At 38.2% G+C, this 21293-nt stretch overlaps 1 protein-coding gene and 2 pseudogenes across 1 annotated transcript; all 3 read left to right on the top strand.

Annotated features, from left to right (window-relative positions):
- The first annotated feature begins 5290 nt into the window (after positions 1–5290).
- On the top strand, positions 5291–8482 carry LOC121782034 (protein NRT1/ PTR FAMILY 5.10-like). Its single transcript, XM_042179740.1, has 4 exons — positions 5291–5504; positions 5613–5830; positions 6977–7470; positions 7557–8482. The coding sequence occupies exons 1-4, from the start codon at positions 5369–5371 to the stop codon at positions 8353–8355; spliced, it is 1647 nt and encodes a 548-aa protein (XP_042035674.1). The 5' UTR covers positions 5291–5368; the 3' UTR covers positions 8356–8482.
- A 603-nt stretch (positions 8483–9085) lies between these two features.
- Positions 9086–13982, top strand: LOC121782024 (annotated as a pseudogene).
- A 923-nt stretch (positions 13983–14905) lies between these two features.
- On the top strand, positions 14906–20804 carry LOC121793102 (annotated as a pseudogene).
- Positions 20805–21293: the final 489 nt, after the last annotated feature.

The following is a 21293-nucleotide window of genomic DNA, read 5'->3' as shown; positions in this document are numbered from 1 at the left end:
ATATTTTGAAGTTTATTTGTACAATTCTTCACTTTCAAAATTTTCTTCTTTTACATTGTTTGTATTTTTAGGGTGTTCCATTCTTTTATATATATATATATAGGGTAGTGATCTATGGCAAACACCCCTTAACCAAATAACTAGAGAACAAATAATAGCCACAAGATCAAAAAAATCAAGGGCTAATATTAATTTTTGAATGTAATGAGATTTGAGCTCCCTCAATCATAAATTTACTCCAAAAAAACAAGTCAGGGGTATTATTGTCATTGAACATCGAATTAAATCCAAAATCATGTTTGGTGCGTGAATTGATTTCATTTGTAAACCGCCGCATCTCGTCGTCTTCTCTTCTCCTCTCTGTTTAGCATCGTAAAAGCGTCGATTAAACTGCATTCGCCGTCGCCGTCGCCGATTAAACCGCATTCAAGTCGTCAACATCATCTACTGCTTCGTCAAACAAATGACTACAAATCATAATTTGATATTCGGAGACCACCGGAACCGGCGAGACCACTTCGAGTTTTTGTGTTGTCTTCGGAGATAGTTTTGGAGCTGCTTTCCTTTTTCTGCGCCTGCACGACCTTCGACATCGTCTTGATTTATACAATTGAGTTGTTTCCGAAGTCAGTGAGGAACTCGGCGGCGCTGCTAGTGGCGGAGGGGAGGAAGAACGTGTTTTTGTCTTATGGCGTGTTTGGGGGTGGCGATGTTTGTGATGTGCTTGCCGGAGACGAGGAGGAGGAGCACCGCTAATGGTGATGGAGTGTATTGTATTTGAATCATTTATTGCCGTGTTTTCTGGTTTATTTTTTAATTTTACTATTGTGATGAAATATTAGTATTATAAAGTGACAAGTGAATGTAAACACGTCATTGCACCGTTTCTTCTTGTTGCATATATTTATTTTTGTAAATTTGAATGATAAATTTATTAATAAGAGTGATGTGTTTTGTAAACAAGAGTGAATAAAATCATGCTAAGAGTGATGTGTTTTGTAAACAAGAGTGAAGTAAAATCATAATAAGAGTGATGTGTTTTGTAAACAAGAGTGAAGTAAAATCATGCTAAGAGTGATGTGTTTTGTAAACAAGAGTGAAGTAAAATCATGCTAAGAGTGATGTGTTTTGTAAACAAGAGTGAAGTAAAATGAGAATAAGAGTGAAGTAAAATCAGAATAAGAGTGATGTGTTTTGTAAACAAGAGTGAAGTAAAATCATACTAAGAGTGATGTGTTTTGTGTACAAGAGTGAAGTAAAATCCGAATAAGAGTGAAGTGCTTTGTGAACAAGAGTGAAGTAAAATCCGAATAAGAGTGAAGTGTTTTGTAAACAAGAGTGAAGTAAAATCCGAATAAGAGTGATGTGTTTTGTGAACAAGAGTGAAGTAAAATCAGAATAAGAGTGATGTGATTTGTGAACAAGAGTGAAGTAAAATCCGAATAAGAGTGAAGTGCTTTGTGAACAAGAGTGAAGTAAAATCCGAATAAGAGTGAAGTGCTTTGTGAACAAGAGTGAAGTAAAATCAGAATAAGAGTGATGTGTTTTGTGAACAAGAGTGAAGTAAAATCACAGTAAGGGTGATGTGTTTTGTGAACAAGAGTGAAGTAAAATCAGAGTAAGAGTGATGTGTTTTGTGAACAAGAGTGAAGTAAAATCATAATAAGAGTGATGTGTTTTGTGAACAAGAGTGAAGTAAAATCAGAATAAGAGTGATGTGTTTTGTGAACAAGAGTGAAGTAAAATCAGAATAAGAGTGATGTGTTTTGTGAACAAGAGTGAAGTAAAATCATACTAAGAGTGATGTGTTTTGTAAACAAGAGTGAAGTAAAATCATACTAAGAGTGATGTGTTTTGTAAACAACAGTGAAGTAAAATCATTCTTATAGTGATGTGTTTTATTTAAAATGGTACTACTATGAATTGGTGGAACTGATTCCCGCATGTATACAACCAGTCTAAGTACATTGATTAGAATTTAGAATTGATTGAATTCGTATCAGACTACCAAACAATTACATATTAATGCATAAAAAACACAAACCAAAAAGAGAAACACAAAAAAGAAAAAGGCACCATTCCAAGCTACAAACAAAACCCTCCCCAAAAGTAAACCTCAATTCCAATTCAACAATCAATCCATGGCGAACTCCTCCGCCGGAGCTCCCCCGCTGCTGGAGCTTTCCAATTTCACGGCGCTGCTGCTCCGCCTCATGAGCAAGCGCCGCACTTGGGCCTGCCTCTTCGTCTCCGTCTATTTCAAATTCAAAAGTGAATCCACCACATGTTTCCTTCTTCCTACGCATTACATCCAACGGCATCTGAGCATTAGAACCTTCGATGTTTGCTTTCATGTCACGAGCACACTTTTCAACATCTAATATCATCCAATACAATAACAAATTGCATGTGATAATCCTCCGGTAACTGATTCAATTTTGAGAAATTACAGAGAGATAATTCAAATTGTACTTAATCATCCGCCTGTAATTGTTTGAATTTTAAGAAATTTTAGAGTGCATGTGTGTGTGAGAGAGAGAGAGAGTTACGGAGAGATTCCGAGCACAGATGGAGCATTGAATAGAAACCCCATTTTTGAAATTGGAGTTGGAAATTTGAAGGAGCCGGATGAAGTTGAATTTAGTTTCCAAAAATACCCTTATTAATTACTTTTTGTATAAAACATATAAAAATAGCTAAGCCATAGGATTAATTTGGAGTATTAAGATGTGTGGCTGAGATTTGTTCTCTAGTTATACACTTAAAATTAGTTATATCTTGATCACTCCCCTATATATATATAAGAGTGTGGGGAAATAACATTTGAAACACAATCGCTAGTTTGTTGTAATCCTTTCCCAGTTTATAACTTTTCAATGTTTTTATTACGATTTTCTATAAGAGTGTTGGGAATAACACATGAAACACAATCGCTGGTTAGATCATCAAGAAAACTGACATTTATTTTGAAAAAGAGATTAACAAATATGCAAACAAGTATTGTTGTGATCAATAAAGTTACTAGTAGTACTATTACTGAAGAAAATAATTTTTACGAAAATAATCTTTCAATAAAAATTATTATGAATAAAAGTAAAAATAGTATTTGTAAATATAATTAATTGTTTTTAATTATACTGTCAAATAGCAATAGTAGTACTACTAGATACTACTAGTAAATCTTATTTGGAAATTAGAAAATTTAGCATGCCAATAGATTTCTCTTTTTTAAATCTTAAGTATTTCTAAATCCTTTTGTATTTAAGATTCTCGTGCTTTTCAACTTGAATTCTTAGGAAAAGCCTTCTTACCTGTTCGTATTTAAAATTATTTTACATAAGTACTGTAATAAAATAACACTAACTCATAATATTTTGTATGTAGTACAATATAAAAGATACTATTCAAGTAGTATCCATAGTCCACTAACTTATTTAATTCATTTTTCTTTAAACATGTGTCTGCATTAAATGTGACTCTTATTGCGTGACGGATGGAATAATATTCTATAAGAAGTCTCGTATTCTTATAAACTTTTGTAGTCTTTAAATATTTATGTACTTGTTCGTTTGTTCCATTAATATTTTCTTTGAATTTTGGGCTGCATCATAATAGCTCATAATTGTTGTTGTACGTCTGGAAGCACTTTACCCTCGTATGTCATTTTTCTATTTATTATAAAGTCAGCTTCTTCAATAAATTATTTTTATTGCATGCATTGGGTAAGAAGAGTAAAAGTAGGGCAAGAAAGATGATAAATACTACTAGAAGTAGTAGTATTTTAAGAAATGATTAATACATCATCGACGTTCAGAACAAAGATCTAAACTTTGGCCGTAGATAAGTAAATTTAAAGTTATTACTACTCCTATACGTATTAAATTAAAATTTGTGGATCAAGCGATAATTATGGAGTAGTTTCTTTTCTTATTAAGCAACGCAATCAATTTCTTTTATCTTAAATTAAACATAAAATTTCATGTTTAGTCCATCCTTCTAAATAAAAATATAATGTACTACTAGTATACTACATCATTTCGTTATTGAATAAGATTATGGAAAAATATGAGCATGGAGGGAATAATGAGTGGTCCATATATAATGTTTTTTTTTGAAGATGAGTGGTCCCTTATAAATAAATAGTGGTGTCATTTCGTTGCCAAGGCAGGACCATTACCCTATAAATATATAGAGTAAAAGAAGTAGATTATTTTAAATATCAGCAATTATTTTCTAAGGGATGTTTATAGTACTCCAATCCAAAAAATAAGACTAATCATATACTATTAGATCTTAAAATAAGTGGATGAGATTAAAGCTTACGAATTTCAATAAATAGGAAATATATTTTTTACAAAAAACTAATTTAAATCGAGAGAGTTACATAAATTTAACATTTTAAGATGATTTTGTGGAGAGAGAAAATAGTTAGCTTTAACTACCATATATAAGAATTGATATTAATATCTTTAAATTTGTTTAATAATTTTTAAAATTTAAAATATAATACACTTGTATTCCAACTATTAAATCGCTAATCTAATAATTAAGAACTGATCTTAGTTTGAAATTGCTAATTAATTAGGAAATGATCACAATTATATTTCCAATTATAGGAGAACTTGTTTAAGATTATTTAAGGCTGTGTCTTTAATATCAAGCATGGAGAGTATAAAGAAAAATATTACACTCATGTAATAAGCCACTTAATATTTGAGAATATATATAATTGTACTTCTACAATTATATTGTGATATTGATATAAATTATTAAAGATATTTATTTTCCCTAAAAACAACTCCATAGCTAAAATTAGTTGAACTGCTACCCTCCAATAATGATGGGATGGAACCAATCGACAAACATATCATGATATTTCTTTTTGCAAGAATCTTTCTTTTTATTCTTGATAATATTATGGGGATGACAAATCCGAATCGTAGTTAAGTTGATCGCATATTTTTCATTCAATCAATAAATTAATTTGAGTCACTCAGAGATTAATTTGCACTTGTGAGTTGAGATGCTTGTGCAAATTGTGTGTTAAGCTTTTCTCTTTATTTTTCTATCAAACAATAAAGTGAGATATTGTATAAATTCAACCTCTCCCACTTTTGTGATTTAAATGACTTGTATCATTAATTTGTTACTCATATGTAAATGAAATTTATCATAGGCACTAATTACGCCTCGTCAAATAATACGCAAAAATTCTTCAAAATTATTGCTAAATTCTGGAAGTTGATAACATTTACCTGAACTAATTTTGACACATACGAAAATGAAATATCCGATCCCCACTACAAATATTGATATAGTAGCCCCCCACTAATATTTTGTGGTAACCAAATAAAACTAGGCCAGCTAAATGGCTATCACCGTCGCCGGAGAAGTAACCGCCGCGGTCGAGCCAAACGACGTCGTTCCTGGCTACGTCGACTTCAAGGGCCGCCCTTCCATCCGCTCCAAATCCGGTTTCTGGAAATCAGCTTTTTTCATCGCCGGTACTCAAAATATCCACATTTCCCACTTTTTCTCTACTTTTTTTTTTCAATAATTGCATTCTATTTATACATATGTTGAAATTTAGTTGTTTTTTTTTGTGTTCTAAGGTTTTGAAATGGCGGAGAGGTTTTGTTACTATGGAATCAGCTCGAATTTGGTGAATTACTTAACCGGCGAACTAGGCCAATCCACGGCCGCCGCCGCCGCAAACTTGAATGCTTGGTACGGCACGGCGGCGCTCTCGCCTATCCTCGGCGCCCTTATCGCCGACACGCTTTTGGGCCGCTTCCGAACCATTGTCTTCTCATCTCTCCTATATGTATTGGTCAGTAGTTCTTTACACTTTCTCGATTCGACGAAAAAAGAAATACTATAAGACAATTATTCACAGACGGAGGTAGCTAGTGTTTGGCTAAGCTTGTCTTAGATAACTTATAAAAAAAAGATAATGTGTTGTTGTTGACAATTGAAACTAAAAATATAACATATAATTGTCTCACATCGGTGTCAAGAGAAAACTGAAACTAGTATATAAGTCGCATGGGCCCCTCCTCCTATCACCAATTGGTTTTAGGATAGAACCCATGAATTTCTATCATGGTATCAGAGCGGGTCGCCGACTGTGGGTCATATTTAACTGACCCAGCTGTATATCTGGGCTGAAATCGAAAAAAATGACTGACCCAGCAGTATAACTGAGCTGAAAGGGTTTGAGGGAGGGTGTTGGCAATTGAAACTAAAAATATAACATATAACTGTCCCATATCGGTGTCAAGAGAAAACTGAAACTAGTACTTGAAGGGTTTAGAGAAAACTGAAACTAGTACTTGAACCTTGGAACGATGTGGTCAAGAGAAAACTGAAACTAGTACTTGAACCTTGGAAACTAGTACTTGAACCTTGGAAGGGTTTGAGGGAGGGTGTTGGCAATTGAAACTAAAAATATAATATATAACTGTCGGTGTCAAGAGAAAACTGAAACTAATACTTGAAGGGTTTGAGGGAGGGTGTTGGCAATTGAAACTAAAAATATAACATGAGAAAACTGAAACTAGTACTTGAAGGGTTTGAGGGAGGGTGTTGGCAATTGAAATTAAAAATATAACATATAACTGTCCCACATCGGTGTCAAGAGAAAACTGAAACTAGTACTTGAAGGGTTTGAGGGAGGATGTTGGCAATTGAAACTAAAAATATAACATATAACTGTCCCACATCGGTGTCAAGAGAAAACTGAAACTAGTATATAAGTCTCATGGGCCCCTCCTCCTATCACCAATTGGTTTTAGGATAGAACCCATGGATTTCTATCTGTTGTAATTTTATAGTAACTTATAAAAGTACTTTGGAGTTTGGATAATTGAGCTTCTTTATATTAGAAATTAGATTGAAACTAGTATATATATTGATTTTGTGTACAAATTAAAATTTATACTTGTTGACTCTAATATTCATGATGGGGTTTGAATAGGGACTTGGCTTCTTGACTCTATCTTCTTTACTCAATTCAATGGGCACCACAAGCTGCAAAAATGATGGAAACAACAGCAACACATTATGTTATCCATCTCAGATTCAGACAGTTTTCTTCTTCTTTTCTTTGTATATGGTTGCGTTTGCTCAAGGCGGGCACAAGCCCTCCCTGCAAGCATTTGGTGCGGACCAGTTCGACGTTGAGGATGATAACGAAAACGCAGCGAAAAGCTCCTTCTTCAACTGGTGGTTTTGGTTCTCGTGTCTAGGCATCGTCCTCGCCCTCGCTGTCGTCAATTACATCGAAGAGAATCTAAGTTGGGTGGTCGGATTTGGAATCCCTTCCATCGTTATGCTCGTCTCCTTGATTCTCTTCTGCATCGGGTCACTGGTTTACCGGTTCAGCACTGAGAGCAAGAGGAAGAAGGGGAGGCATCCGTTTGTCAGAATGTTTAGCGTTATTATGAAAAAACACGAAACTTCTGGTCTTGAGTGAGTCCTTTATAGACAGACAGTTTTCATTTTTGAAAATTACTTGACACTGGTGTTGATCCTGACGCTGATATGACATGTGTTAGGTCTTTGGACAAGGCACTGCTTCCACTGTCAGATTCTGACAATGTAGAAGGTGCCAGGGAAGCAAAAGCAATGCTACGGCTTGTCCCGATTTGGTGCACAAGCCTTGGCTACTCCGTCGTGTACGCACAACCTTCTACTCTGTTCACGAAGCAAGCCCTCACGATGGACCGCCGCATCGGCCCAACCTTCGAAATCCCTGCCGCCTCGTTCATGATCTGCATCTCTCTATCAATCGTGCTCTTCGTCTCGATCTACGACCGCGTGTTCGTCCCCATCGCCAGGTCCATAACCAAGAAGAGCTCGGGCATAACAGTGTTTCAGAGGATCGGGGTCGGGCTGGTCCTTTCCCTCCTGTCCATAGTGATCGCGGCCGTTGTTGAGGCCAGGCGCCTCAGGACAGCCCGGGAGCACGGCCTGTTGGACCAGCCTGACGCCGTGATCCCGATGAGCGTGTGGTGGTTGGCCCCACAGTACATGCTCTCTGGGATCTCAGACGTTTTTGGCATGGTTGGTCTGCAGGAATTTTTCTATGACCAAGTCCCGAGTGAGCTCAAGAGCACGGGGCTCGCCCTATATCTGAGTATACTCGGGGTGGGCAGCCTTGCTAGCAGCTTGTTGGTATCCGTCATCCAGAAAGCGACAAGCGGCGGCGGTGGGGGTGGGTGGTTTTCCGACAACTTGAACCGGGCGCATCTCGACTACTTTTATTGGCTGCTGGCCGGGATTAGTGCACTCTCCCTTGTTGGTTATGTTTACTCGGCTAAGTACTATGTTTATACTGGAAGGGCAGCTCACTAACTAGCCTTTTGTCATGTTTATTTTATTGAATGTTTGCCTAGTTAATTTTAAACATTGTTACATATATGCAGGCCAAATATTGTCGCATGAAGTTATTACTAATATTTAATTTCGTTTATGACTGATACATATGCGGCCAGATTTCTCCCTTTCTCATCAACTTTCCCACATGTATGCATGAAATTAAAGAAATTAGATTTCTGTTAATTAAGTAACGTAATGTGTTAGAAAATATTTGCTATTGAGATTTGAGAGCATCTCCAAAAAAAAATAGTTCAATTTTTCATTTTATTGTCTGACAATCAAAATTAGTCTATATTTAACTAGGTAAATTCCATTATAATAATTTCACAAAAAGTCTAAAAACGAAAAAATATGGGTGTGGATTGCCAAAAATTAATTACTCCTCTTAAAAGTACTATTTTCACTTAAAATGATATCAACTACCACTATAAGTAAATTAATTTGTTCTAGTGTATAGATGCTTTAATTATATACAGGACAAATAGTTAACATTTAAATTTAATCAATCAAAATCATTACTTGGTCCAATTCAATTAAAATATAAATATAACAGGTACAATAAAAATATCTCGTCCATTGTAATTTCGCAACTAAAATAAATGAAAGATGACTTTCAAAAGTTATTGATGAATAATTTATTATCAACGTGAAACACACAATGATTCCTTATTTAGCTATTTTTTCAATTTTCAGTGAATCAAGTGCTTATTCAGTAGTAGTATTATATGTTACGTAAAAAACAACTTCAGCCAATTAAAATTAAGCACAGCAAACCCAGAAAACGAGAGAGAGAGAGACAGAGAATGGGAAGAAATGCGATTTCCGGAAACGGCGGATCAGAGGCAGAAGCTGCGCTGATAAACGACGCCGTCAGCGGCGCCGAAGACTTCAGAGGCCGACCGGCGTCCCGTTCGAGAACCGGAAGCTGGAAATCCGCCTCTTTCATCATAGGTAGGAATGTTGCTTAAAATGTTGAGCTGTTTTATTTTATAAATTTAAAGCGAATCGAGCTTGATCGAGTGATTTTGCTGAAGTGTTGAGCTGTGTGATTTTGTAATTTGATGTTTGGGGGTTAATTTAGGTGTTGAGGTGGCGGAGAGATTTGCGTATTACGGAATAAGCTCGAATTTGATCAGCTATTTGACGGGGCCGCTGGGGCAGTCGACGGCGGCGGCGGCGGAGAACGTCAATGCGTGGAATGGCACAGCGATGCTTCTTCCGATTTTGGGAGCTTTCGTCGCCGATTCGTTTTTCGGCCGATTTCGCACCATTGTCATCGCCTCTGTGCTTTATGCAGTGGTTAGTGCTCTAATTTGGGGGTTAATTTTGCAAATTTGATGAAATTAATTTGATAAATACATCTGAAATCATGGCTAACTTTTGCATTGTGATGGACTACAGAGTATTGGCCTCTTGTCTATGTCAGCTGCATTTCACTCATCCAACTCTCCTTCGTTGCTCGAGGTCGTCTTCTTCTTCTTCTCCTTGTACTTAGTCGCAGTCGCGCAGGGCGGGCATAAGCCCTGCGTGCAAGCGTTCGGAGCCGATCAGTTCGACGATGAAGACGAGCATGAGCTCCGTGCAAAGAGCTCCTTCTTCAATTGGTGGTACTTTTCGATGAACATCGGTATCTTGGCAGCTCTCTCTGTTTTGAGCTATGTTCAAGAGAATCTGAGTTGGGAACTTGGCTTTGGAATCCCCTGTTTCTTGATGTGCTTTGCGCTAGCCGTGTTCTTGTTAGGATCCATGACTTACCGCTTCCGCCTGAGCGGGGACGAGAGGAACCCTTTCCTCAAGATCGGACAGGTGTTCGTTCAGGCGGCGAGGAACCGGAAAGCTTCCCCTTCCGGGTTGGAAGAGGAAGCTCCCGGTGTATTGCCTCGTGAAGGCGACAAATTTAAGTACGTTCTTAATTATGAATTACATCATGATTTAGTTTTAAATTACTATAAGAATATTATATAATTGATATATTTAGGTGCTAATAACCCTTATGTATTGTTTGTATAATTTAGACATAACACACATTTCCGTTGGATGTACAACAGATTTCTTTACAAGGCAACCTTAGGGCCTCCGGACAAGGACGGAAACGTGTGCACCGCCGCCGACGTCGAGGCCGCCATTGGAATCCTCGGTCTCGTCCCGATCTGGTGCACGTGTCTTGGATACGCCGTCGTTTCGTCACAAGCCCCAACTATGTTCACGAAACAGGGTGCCACACTGGACCGCCACCTCACTCCCACCTTTGAAATCCCGGCTGCCTCGCTCCAATCCCTCATCGCCGTCTCTATTCTCGCCTTCGTCCCAATATACGAGCGGATCATAGTTCCCACCACTCGATCCCTAACCAAGAAACCGGCCGGAATATCAATGCTGCAGCGTATTGGCATCGGCATATTCCTCTCCTTGATGACCGCGGTCGTTGCGGCCATGATTGAGGGGCAACGCCTCGCCATTGCAGCCGAGCACGGGCTGCTCGACAAGCCAGAGGAGACGGTTCCCATGAACGTGTGGTGGCTAGCGCCGCAGTACATCCTGCTTGGCGTCGCCGATGTTTTTGCAATGATTGGTTTGCAAGAATTCTTCTATGATCAAGTTCCTCTTGAGTTTAAGAGCTCAGGGCTTGCTCTTTACCTTAGTATCTTTGGTATAGGGAACTTTTTGAGTAGTTTTTTAATATCGTTGATCGAGTTTCTCACGAACCGAGCTGGGTCCGGAAGCTGGTTCTCGAATAACCTGAACCGGGCCCACCTCGACTACTTCTATTGGCTCCTTGGAGGGATTAACGCCGCCACTTTGGCGGCGTTTGTTTTCTCCGCCAAGTGTTATGCATACAAGAGGAGAGACTAGATAGGGTTACTAAACTCGACTAAGGCGTGTTTATTTTTCTTGTACGTGTAACTTTGTTTGAAAAGTGCATAATCATTAAAATTAAAGTCTAAATATATTAAGAAATTTGAAGAATTTGTTTTGTTTGGGTATATTATTATCGACTAAAATTATACTCCATCTTGAAAATTTATGCTATCTGTGATAGTTGCATATAAGTATAACTAACTCTGCAATTTTTTAAAAATGGAAGTGGGTCCCACACACGTTGCCATCAACATATATTTTTCTCACATTGAGCTGAGAGAGAGGCAATGGCGGAAAGTTGATCTACCGCCGCAGAGAGCGACGCAATGGAAGATGAAGTTCCGCTAGTAGGAGACGCCGTCAGGGGATGCGTTGACTTCAAAGGCCGCGGCGTTCTCCACTCCAAATCCGGATGCTGGAAATCCGCTTCCTTCATCATAGGTACTGTTGATGCCCTTTCGATCTTATCTATTTCGATTTTGCTTCTAAAACTTCCGACTGCAGGCGTGGAAATGGCAGAGAGATTTGCTTACTATGGCATCAGTTCGAATATGGTTACATATCACCGGTCCGCTAGGCCTATCCACAGCATCGGCAGCGGCGAACGTCAACGCGTGGGCAGGGACGTCGGCACTCACGCCGTTGCTCGGCGCTTTCGTCGCTGATTCATATCTCGGAAGATATTGGACGATTATCGCCGCCTCTGTCCTATACATCCTGGTAATCACCAACTCATTCAAATCAGTTTATTCCGATTTATGACATTGGATTCTTTGTTAGATTCAATCGGTTGTTGGACGATTGATTAACGTCTATCATTTGGTGATTGAAGAGTTGTTGAAATTTCGGATCAAGCTGATATTTAAATTGAAATGTATTTTTATGATCTGTAAGCTGAAATTGGTTGTTAATTCACATCAATTAGTCATTTAGTGATTCAAATTTTGGATAGTATATTGGCTAGTTCAATATGTCCGTGTGAATGTGTCAGCAGATCTCAAATCAACTCATTTTTACTGATTTTTAAAAATTAAAATCTTTTTATGATTTTGTAAGCTGGAATAAGTTGTTGAACATTTTATTATCATCGATTTATCATAGTAGTATATTTTGGGTTTTTAATGCTGCAAGCCTGCAGGCTGCAACCGATTGTCGCATTTTATTATCATATATTTATCATTTAGTGATTGAAATTATGTTTAAATTTTGGATCATATATAGGGATTAGGTTCACTGTCTGTATCAGCAGCTCTCAATCCGTCCAATTCCTCAGTTCGCCACAAGCCTTGCTTGCAGGCGTTAGGAGCTGACCAATTTGATGATGAGAATTAGAAAGAGCTCCAATCTAAGAGCTCATTCTTTAATTGGTGGAATTTTTGCTTGTGTGTTAGCACTGTGGTAGGTTTATTGGTCTTGACCTACATTCAGGAGAATCTAAGTTGGGAATTAGGCTTTGGAATCCCCTGTATTGTCATGTGTTTTTCCCTAATTGTTTTCTTGTTTGGGATTGAGACATACAGATTCCGTATGAAGAGTGATCAGAGGAATCCATTTGTGCGAATCATTCGTGTTTTCGTGAAAGCTGTGAAAAACCGACATGCTTCTGTCCTGGAAGGTGTTGCTATTAAGGAGGAGGGAGCTCAGTTTAGGTACACAAAATCAAGTGTTTATGGGATTCTTCATATTTGATAGTACACTTGTAAACATAGATGGAAATAAGTAACACTCAGACCTTGACTATGACAAATCAAGTAGTGTTGATATGAGAATGTGCTCTTATACTAAATCAACCACTTTCATTTCAACTATGAGAAGGTGAAGCTGTGTTGTTGTTTGTTACTATTATGTGGTGTTTTTGCTAGATTTCTTGATCAAGCATCACTAGAGTCAAATGGTGAGGAAGTTTGCAGCATGAATGATGTTGAAGATGCAAAGGCAATCCTAAAGCTTCTCCCAATATATTTGGCATGTCTTCCTTTTGGCATTGTCTATCAACAATCCGCCACTCTCTTCACCAAGCAAGGAGTCACGATCGACCGTCACGTAACCAGCAATTTCCAGATACCAGCCGCCGCCCTTCAGGTCTTCACGGCCGGCTCCATCATCCTCTTCGTTCCTCTCTATGAAGGCGTACTAATCCCCTTAGCAAGAGCCATTAGCCACAAACCAACTGGCATATCACTCCTCCAAAGGATAGGAACTGGCCTAGTTCTTGGCGTAGTTTGTATGGTCGTTGCAGGCTTTACTGAGCGTAGACGCTTGGAGACTGCTCTTGAACACAGGCTGGTCGACTTTCCTGAGGAGACTGTGCCAATGAGCACGTGGTGGTTGGTGCCTCAGTACTTGGTTATCGGGGTTGCTGATGTGCTGAGCTTCGTTGGCCTTCAAGAATTCTTCTATGATCAAGTCCCCGGCGAGCTGAAAAGTATGGGACTTGCTCTGTCGTTTGCTGTGGTCGGCATTGGTGGTTTCTTGAGCAGTTTCTTGGTGTCCGTCGTGGATAAGTCCACGGGTGGAGACGGCCGAGATAGTTGGTTGTCGGATAACTTGAACCGGGGCCATCTTGACTACTTCTATTGGTTGTTGGCCGTGCTTAATGCAGTGTCTGTTGCCTTGTACATCTATTTTGCAAAGTCTTTTGTGTATAGCAAAAGAATCACTGTTTGAAAATAGATATTTTGTGTTCCACCATGTGAAGTCTCGTGTTTTGCGGTTGATGAATTTAAAGCAAATTAGCCCAAAAATCGTTTGTGTTCAACTATGATTTTATTTAGTGTAGAAATATTTTACTTCAAATAGATCCCATTAGGATTCCACAAAAAATAGTTCTATTTCTAAAAATGAAAATTTCTCTTTTATATGTACTCACTTTTTCTCCTATTTTCCATACTTATTCTTTTTTTTTCCTATCTCATTTACTTTGTCTACTTTTTTTTCTATTTTTCTCATATTTTATTAAGTTCTTATTAAAACTTGTACAATCACAAATCAGATTAGTTTTTATAGACGGAGATTAGTTTTTGTGGATGAATGAAGTACAATTTAATATTTGCACATGTTGATCATTGGTTTCCTTCATTCAAATAAATTATTGGCACATGGTCCACTAATCGTACATGCCCCCACATCTTCAATATCAATCAATAAAAGTAAACTGCTTTTTCGTAGAACAGTAGTACAAATTATCAAAATGTGTCTGAGAAAATTTACAAATTAAACATGCATAAGACATCTAATCTATGGAGTACCCTAATAATGTGTCATCAAAAGAGAAAATGTTATTGAAAATCAAATACTCCATCCATCCGGTCCCATAAAAATATGTGTGTTTTTCATTTTCATCGGTCATATAAAAATATATGCATTTCATTTATAGAAAATTATTTTTAACTTTTTATTTATATACATTAATTTATTTATAACTTATATCACTTGAATTCACTATTAAACATTAATAATGATGCGAGTTCCAGCTAACACTACTTTAACTATATTTTTCTAATCTCTTTTATTTGACCAATTGTGTATTAATTCATGTACCGTCTCAAATAAATATATTCTTTTGCAACAAAGGATAACTAATAATAATAATAATAATGTTTGAAAGTTTGCTGTCGTTATATACAGATAAAGTGATCATTGCATGCTAAAGGGGGGACCCACACACAGTCGCAGTGTTTCAAAATACTATGTTTTGTACGCACTGAGCTGAAAACACACCTCCGCCAAACATTCCGACGTGAAAGGAGAGAGAGGCAATGGCGGAAAATTCAGCTTCCGCCGCAGAGAGCGACGCAATGGAAGCTCAAGCTCCGCTACTAGTCGACGCCGTCAGGGGATGCGTCGACTTCAAAGGCCGCCGCGTTCTCCACTCCAAATCCGGATGCTGGAAATCCGCTTCCTTCATCATAGGTAGTGTTGACTGTTGATGCCTTCGATTCTATCTATTTCGATTTTGTTTCTAAAAACTCGACTGCAGGCGTGGAAATGGCGGAGAGGTTTGCTTACTATGGCATCAGCTCGAATATGGTTACATATCTAACCGGTCCGCTAGGCCAATCCACGGCCGCCGCCGCGGCGAACGTCAACGCCTGGGCAGGAGCGACGGCGCTCATGCCGCTGCTCGGCGCTTTCGTCGCCGATTCATTTCTCGGAAGGTTTTGGACGATTATCGCCGCCTCTCTCCTCTACATCCTGGTAATAATCATCAGCTCATCGAAATTGAACATTTGATTTATCATTCGGTGATTGAAATTTTGGATCTTATGTAGGGATTAGGTTCACTCTCTGTATCAGCAGCTCTCAATCCGTCCGATTCGTCGTCCCCTCCGTTAATTGATGTGATCTTCTTCTTCTTCGCGTTGTATTTAATAGCGTTTGCAGTAGGCGGCCACAAGCCTTGCTTGCAGGCGTTCGGAGCTGACCAATTTGATGATGAGAACGAGAGAGAGCTCCGATCGAAGAGCTCATTCTTCAATTGGTGGATTTTTTGCTTGTGTATTAGCACTTTGGTAGGTTTATTGGTCTTGACCTACATTCAGGAGAATCTGAGTTGGGCGCTAGGGTTTGGAATCCCCTGCATTGTCATGTGTTTTGCCCTCTTTGTATTTGTGCTTGGGATTGGCACATACAGATTCCGTGTGCAGAGTGACGGGAGGAGGAATCCGTTTGTGCGAATCGTGAGAGCTCTGAAAAACCGACATGCTGCTTCCCCGGAATGTGTTGCTATAGAGGAGGAGGGAGCTCGCTTTAGGTAAAATTCAATCAATTGTTTATGGTAAAATTGTTAATGATTGATACTACACTAGTAAAACTACATGTAGCCTAATGGTGAGGATGAAGTTGTGTTATTGTCGTTGTTGTTGTTATATCTTAGGATTATTTGGTGTTTTGTGCAAGATTTGTTCATCAAGCATCACTAGAGCCTAATGGAGAGGAAGTTTGCAGCATGAATGATGTTAAGATACAAAAGCAATCCTAAAGCTTCTCCCAATATGCTTGGCATGTGTTCCTTTCGCCGCTGTATATCAACAAACCACAACTCTGTTCACCAAGCAAGGAGTCACGATGGACCGTCACTTGACCAGCAGTTTCCAGGTCCCGGCTGCCGCCCTTCAGGCCTTCACAGCCGGCTCCATCATCCTCTTCGTTCCACTCTACGAATGTGCACTACTCCCCCTAGCCAGAGCCATAAGCCACAAACCAACCGGCATATCACTCCTCCAAAGGATAGGAACCGGCCTAGTCAGTGGCATAGTTTGTATGGTCATTGCAGGCTTTACTGAGATGAAACGCTTGGAGATTGCCTGGGGAGACTGTGCCAATGAGCGCGTGGTGGCTGATTCCTCAGTACTTGGTTATGGGTGTTGCGGATGTGCTGACCTTCGTTGGCCTTCAAGAATTCTTATATGATCAAGTCCCCAGTGAGTTGAAAAGTACGGGACTTGCTCTGTCGTTTGCTGTGGTTGGCATTGGTGGTTTCTTGAGCAGTTTCTTGGTGTCCGTCGTGGACAAGGCCACGGGTGGAGAAGGTCGAGATAGTTGGTTGTCGGATAACTTGAATCGGGGCCATCTTGACTACTTCTATTGGGTGTTGGCCGGGCTTAATGCACTGTCTCTAGTATGCTATATCTACTTGGCTAAGTCTTATGTTTAGGGTGGGTTTGATATTATGGAATTCGAAATTTTTTATAATTGCACTTTTATGTATTGACTATTGAAGTTGAATTAATATTATTCTAATTCAATTACAAATCCAGATAAAATTACAAATGGTATAAAATCCATTTATATTTTATTTTTATATGAACTCTGCAATTCTACATCATTTTTCTATATATTTTGAGTTGTATGTGGTGTGTGTGCCATATATGTCCAGTGCTCGTGGTGTATCGTGCGTGCTCGTTGTGTGCCGTGGGTGTGTGCGCGCACAATGTTGTGTGTGAAAATTTTAAATATTTACTTTAGCTATTGCATTCAAATTATAGACTTTATTTTATTAGAGCTACATGTATAATTGATTATGCTTATATTGTTTCTTAATATGTGTATAAATCACCATGATCTTGCTTGTGAATCACAATTCACAAATATGGCTCATGTCTACTTTTTTGGGATGAATTTTAGGTATGGAAGCATTGATATTCTAATTTACTTTGTGAATTACATGGAAACATATTCTGCTCTTGAGCTTCAAGACAATTTACACAATTTATAAAGTATAGAAATTAGGCAAGAATATAATAAGGCGGTGAAATTATTATATTGGCCATCACTTTCAACACTAAATAGTACTACTATGCCCGATATTGATGCGTTACCAATATTGCCATTATTTAGTGAGACCAAAAGGCTAAGTTATATTTCTTGCTATTTAAATTGTAATTATTTTGACATCTATTACACCATCGTTGTTTACGGCAAATATTATTGCATCCCGAAAAGTGTATTATTTCTCGTGTTACTTCAAAACAAGTCATTAGATAGTTAAATTCAAGATTCGTATTGGATTTATGTATTTATGATTAGACTACCACAATGGGAAGATGTTGATTTGAACATGAATCGTATTAAATTTATTTATTCATGATTACACTAAGAAGATACCGATTTGCAAAGTGAATTTATATAATGTCTTTCAATTTCGTAGCCTAATTTCTAATTATGCGCGTTGGATGTTACGTTATTTATATGATATGACTATATAGAGGAATGATATGCTACATATCTTATGTGAGCTCCTTATGTAAGCACCGATTCTGTTTGACGCATGTTTTGCGTTGTTCGTTTTGATTTATATATTTAGTTTGATTCTAATACATTAAAAACTGTTATTGAAATTTTTTATTTTACAAAATTTATAAAAATCAAAGCTTGATTTGTTATTTTATTAATTTATTCGAAATTATAGAGAAAACGAGCAAATCGGGCATTGATTTTTTTTTATTTTTTGTGAAATTAAAAATTTCAACAACACTTTTTAACGTATTAGAATCAAACTAAATATATAAATTGAAACGAATAATGCTAAATGTGTGCCAAACGGGAATGGTGCTCATATAAGGAGCTCGCATAAGGCATGTAGCATATCATTTCTCTGACTATCTATATATAAACATACAAAGAGTGAATTTCTATAAATAAACAATGCATACGGAAAGTAATATTTTCAGGTGTAAGCCCTTTCGTGTGATTTTAATTTTTTTTTGTAGAAAATGCATTTTCATGCCACCATAAATCCTTGAATTTGATGCTCAAATTATTCCGAGAGAGAGAATGGATATCGGAGCGGCCATTTCGGAGACCGAAGCTCAGCTACTAGATGACGCCGTGCCAGGTTTCGTCGATTTTAGTGGTCGCCCCTCCATCCGATCAAAATCCGGATTATGGAACTCCGCTTCTTTCATCATTGGTATCCGTCTCTGCTTTTAAATTTATGTTCATTTGTCCATTAAAAAAGGAGTTTTGCTAAATTTTTTCCTTTGACTTTCTCCATTTTATCTAATTTTACAATCATTTTTAGTGCTGATTATATCTAACTAGGTTTTTATGATTTTCTTTAGCATTTAATTTTAAATAAAAAAGTTGGGACATCAATTTTTAGTAACACCATCGTAAACTAATTCCACCAACATAAAACACGTTGGAACAACGAATGTTTAGTTGTGTAGGGCTTGGATTTCTATGCATAACCAAATTATATGTAAATATATGAATATATCAACTCTATTGAACCATATTCTTGGGATTTTTGTGAAAGTCACAGTGAAAATTTCTTTACTAAGATTATATTTGAAAGTACTATGTTTGGTTGTGAATTATTTAATAGGTGTGGAAATAGCCGAGAAATTTGCTTGCAGTGGAATAAGTGCAAATCTCATCATGTATCTAACTGGGCCGTTAGGACAATCCATAGCGGCCGCGGCCGCGAACGTCAATGCTTGGAATGGCACGGCATCGCTTCTTCCGTTGTTGGGTGCTTTCATCGCCGACTCATTTTTGGGCAGATATCGGACCATTATTATTTCTGTTGTGCTCTACATTTTGGTTAGTAAGTGTACTTACCAACACAATTATAAAAAATTTCCCTTTGTATAAATTGTCAAATATTTATTCTTACGGCTTACTGGTCCATTGTGGTTAGACATGTTTAACTTCAGAATTCTGATAAACAAACAGAGCCTAGGCTTCATGTCTCTATCGGCTTCCCTCCACAGCGATTGCAAAACCAAAGTGAATGCCTATGATGATTGCTCTCCCCCTCCATTGGAATTCGTCGGCTTCTACCTCTCTTTGTATCTAGCTGCATTTGCCGAAGGCGGAATGAGGCCATGCATCCAAGCTTTTGGAGCCGACCAATTTGATGGCAACGACATCAACGAGTCGAAATCAAAGAGCTCCTTCTTCAATTGGTGGGTTTTCGCAATGTCAGCCGGCGCTTTGCTAGCCCTCTTGATCTTGAACTACGTTCAAGATAATTTTAGTTGGGAACTCGGGTTTGGAATCCCCTGCGTCGTGATGTTCGTTGCTCTTCTTTTATACTTGCTCGGCTCCTTAACCTACCGGTTTCGCCTACACAGTGATGAGAATAATCCATTCGTTAGGATCGGCCGGGTTTTTATGAGGCCAACAAGGAATCACGTCGTTCCCCCTTATGCATTTGTTGATGCAAAGCATGGTAGAATGGAGTGAGTAGTTTGTTATAAATGATTTTGATGTTATGCGTGTGGATTTGGATAGTTACGTTAGATCATGTTCGCAGGTTTCTAGATCGGGCCCGGACAGAAGTACGTTCAAGCGGGTGCAGTGAAGACGACATTGGCGACGCTAGGGCGCTCCTAGACCTCCTCCCCATTTGGTGCACATGTTTGGGCTTTGCAGTCGTGATAGCGCAAGGCTCAACCCTGTTCACAAAACAGGGCCAAACGATGGACCGTGAAATCTTTTACGGCCTCGAGATTCCTGCTGCCACACTACAGTCTTTGGTGTGTTTGACCATATTATTCCTAGTGCCAGTCTATGACTGGGTCCTGGTGCCAGCCGCCCAATCCTTGACTGGGAGGCCGACAGGGATATCCATGCTCCAACGTATTGGAGCCGGTTTGTTCATGTTGTTGCTCTCCATGGTGATTGCCGCATTAGTTGAGATGCAACGGTTGAATGTTGCGGCTGACTGTGGGATGATGGATGATGCGGGGGCCACACTCCCGATGAGCGTGTGGTGGTTGGCGCCCCAGTACATGTTGTTTGGTCTGGCGGATGTGTTTGCGATCGTTGGGCTTCAGGAATTTTTCTACGACCAAGTTCCAAGTGACTTGAAAAGTATAGGGCTTGCCCTATACCTTAGTATTTTGGGAATTGGGGAATTTTTAAGTAGTATTTTAATAGGTTTAATAGAATGGATGACAAGCCGAGATGGCCATGCTAGTTGGTTCGATAACAACATGAATCGTGCGCATCTTGATTATTTCTATTGGTTGCTAGCTTTGATTAGTGCACTTGTGATGTTAGCTTATGCTTTATTTGCAAAATCCTATATTTATAAGGGTAGAGATTTGGTGTGTTGATAGTAGTGTGATGTTATTTATGCAACTATATGTCTTGTGTATATAAATCCCAATAAAAAATAAGACTACTTGGTCACGTGGTATTACCTTTTTATAGTTATGCAAACTCCTATTCCATTCGCCGACCATTAAATATATCATATTTTCTTTTTGGTTCATCTAACAATATATATCCCATGTCATTTTTATTTTTTTGATAAGTGAACTACATATTTCACTGATTGATTAATTCACATTTAATATATAAATATATAAAAGTATGACTCATTTTTTACTACTTTTTTTTCCTTTTTTCTTTTGTAAAGTTTGGCAATTTCTTAAAACCCGACCAATATAAAAAAAGGACCCACTTTTAACAAAACATGATAATCGACAACTATCACGGATTATTGAATCATCTACGTTTAACAAGTCCTAATAAAAGTTTTTTCAATCTCAGGATTCCTTTTTAAATTGATGTTGTATAAACTATACAGCCACAAAATCTGG

This window comes from Salvia splendens, chromosome 2 (genome assembly GCF_004379255.2).
Source record: "Salvia splendens isolate huo1 chromosome 2, SspV2, whole genome shotgun sequence".
In the NCBI taxonomy this organism is placed as follows: Eukaryota; Viridiplantae; Streptophyta; class Magnoliopsida; order Lamiales; family Lamiaceae; genus Salvia; species Salvia splendens.
This window is presented reverse-complemented; position numbering and strand designations above follow the sequence as displayed.

What these genes read in the sequence shown, in the direction of transcription:
- LOC121782034 (XM_042179740.1), top strand. Translation starts at nt 5,369, where the DNA reads ATGGCTATCACCGTCGCCGGAGAAGTAACCGCCGCGGTCGAGCCAAAC. An exon ending in ATCAGCTTTTTTCATCGCCG is followed by an intron (nt 5,505 to 5,612) that starts GTACTCAAAATA and finishes TTGTGTTCTAAG; the next exon opens with GTTTTGAAATGGCGGAGAGG. An exon ending in CATCTCTCCTATATGTATTG is followed by an intron (nt 5,831 to 6,976) that starts GTCAGTAGTTCT and finishes GGGTTTGAATAG; the next exon opens with GGACTTGGCTTCTTGACTCT.